The sequence below is a fragment of the Mustela lutreola genome, chromosome 2 (genome assembly GCF_030435805.1).
Source record: "Mustela lutreola isolate mMusLut2 chromosome 2, mMusLut2.pri, whole genome shotgun sequence".
NCBI lineage: Eukaryota > Metazoa > Chordata > Mammalia > Carnivora > Mustelidae > Mustela > Mustela lutreola.
In genome coordinates this window covers 134,248,691-134,249,531 of record NC_081291.1, presented here as the reverse complement: position 1 = coordinate 134,249,531, position 841 = coordinate 134,248,691, and the positions used below count along the sequence as shown (strand labels likewise).

The 841-nt window shown below is 37.2% G+C and overlaps 1 protein-coding gene across 1 annotated transcript; it reads right to left on the bottom strand.

Annotated features, from left to right (window-relative positions):
• Window positions 1-421: 421 nt before the first annotated feature.
• Window positions 422-635, bottom strand: LOC131825881 (small VCP/p97-interacting protein-like). The gene is given in 2 exon segments (XM_059165232.1): window positions 422-487; window positions 489-635. Coding segments are annotated over 2 exon segments (213 nt in total).
• Between the last annotated feature and the right edge of the window lie 206 nt (window positions 636-841).

The following is an 841-nucleotide window of genomic DNA, read 5'->3' as shown; positions in this document are numbered from 1 at the left end:
GGGAGACAAACCATAAGTGACTCTTAATCTCACAAAACCAACTGAGGGTTGCTGGGGGGAGGGGGTTTGGGAGAAGGGGGTGGGGTTATGGACATTGGGGAGGGTATGTGCTTTGGTGAGTGCTGTGAAGTGTGTAAACCTGGTGATTCACAGACCTGTACCCCTGGGGATAAAACTAAATGTTTATAAAAAATTGAAAAAAAAAAAAAAAGAAAATCAAAAGTGTTTTCAACATATTAATATTGAAAAAGCAGTGACTGAATTTAATGGCACTAAAATTATAAAGTTTGAATATTTATTTATTCAAAGAGAAGAAATTAAGATGAGATAGCAGATATTAATTACTGATAGCAGTAACTTGACAGCAGATATTAATTACTGGCAACTATTCCACTCATGTTATGCTTAAGTAACTGTACACCTAACCTTCTGGTGGTGGCTCAGAGGCAGTGATTTGGTTTTCTATTTTTTTTTTCTTTTTCTATCTCTACTTCCACAGATCAAACAACCAAAATGTCCCAAGATGCAGCTTCCTTCTGTCTTCTCTTTGCAATCTCTGCAAGCTTTGCTCTTATTTCTTCCATGTCTGACCAGGGAGGTGTAGATTCCCCAGGACAGGAGAAATATAGCCCCATGGGAAAGGAGGCTGGGGTCCCTTACTAGGCCAGCCCCAGACCAGGCTATATATGGAAATTTTACTGAAACTCATTACATTCCATTGCCAATAGTTTGCTTATTAAGAAAAAAAAATACTTTAAAATGGTTTGAACATAAAATGTGCTAGAGTTACAAACAATTTGGGGAGAAAAAAAGAATCTGAATTTGAATTTCAAGTCAAGAT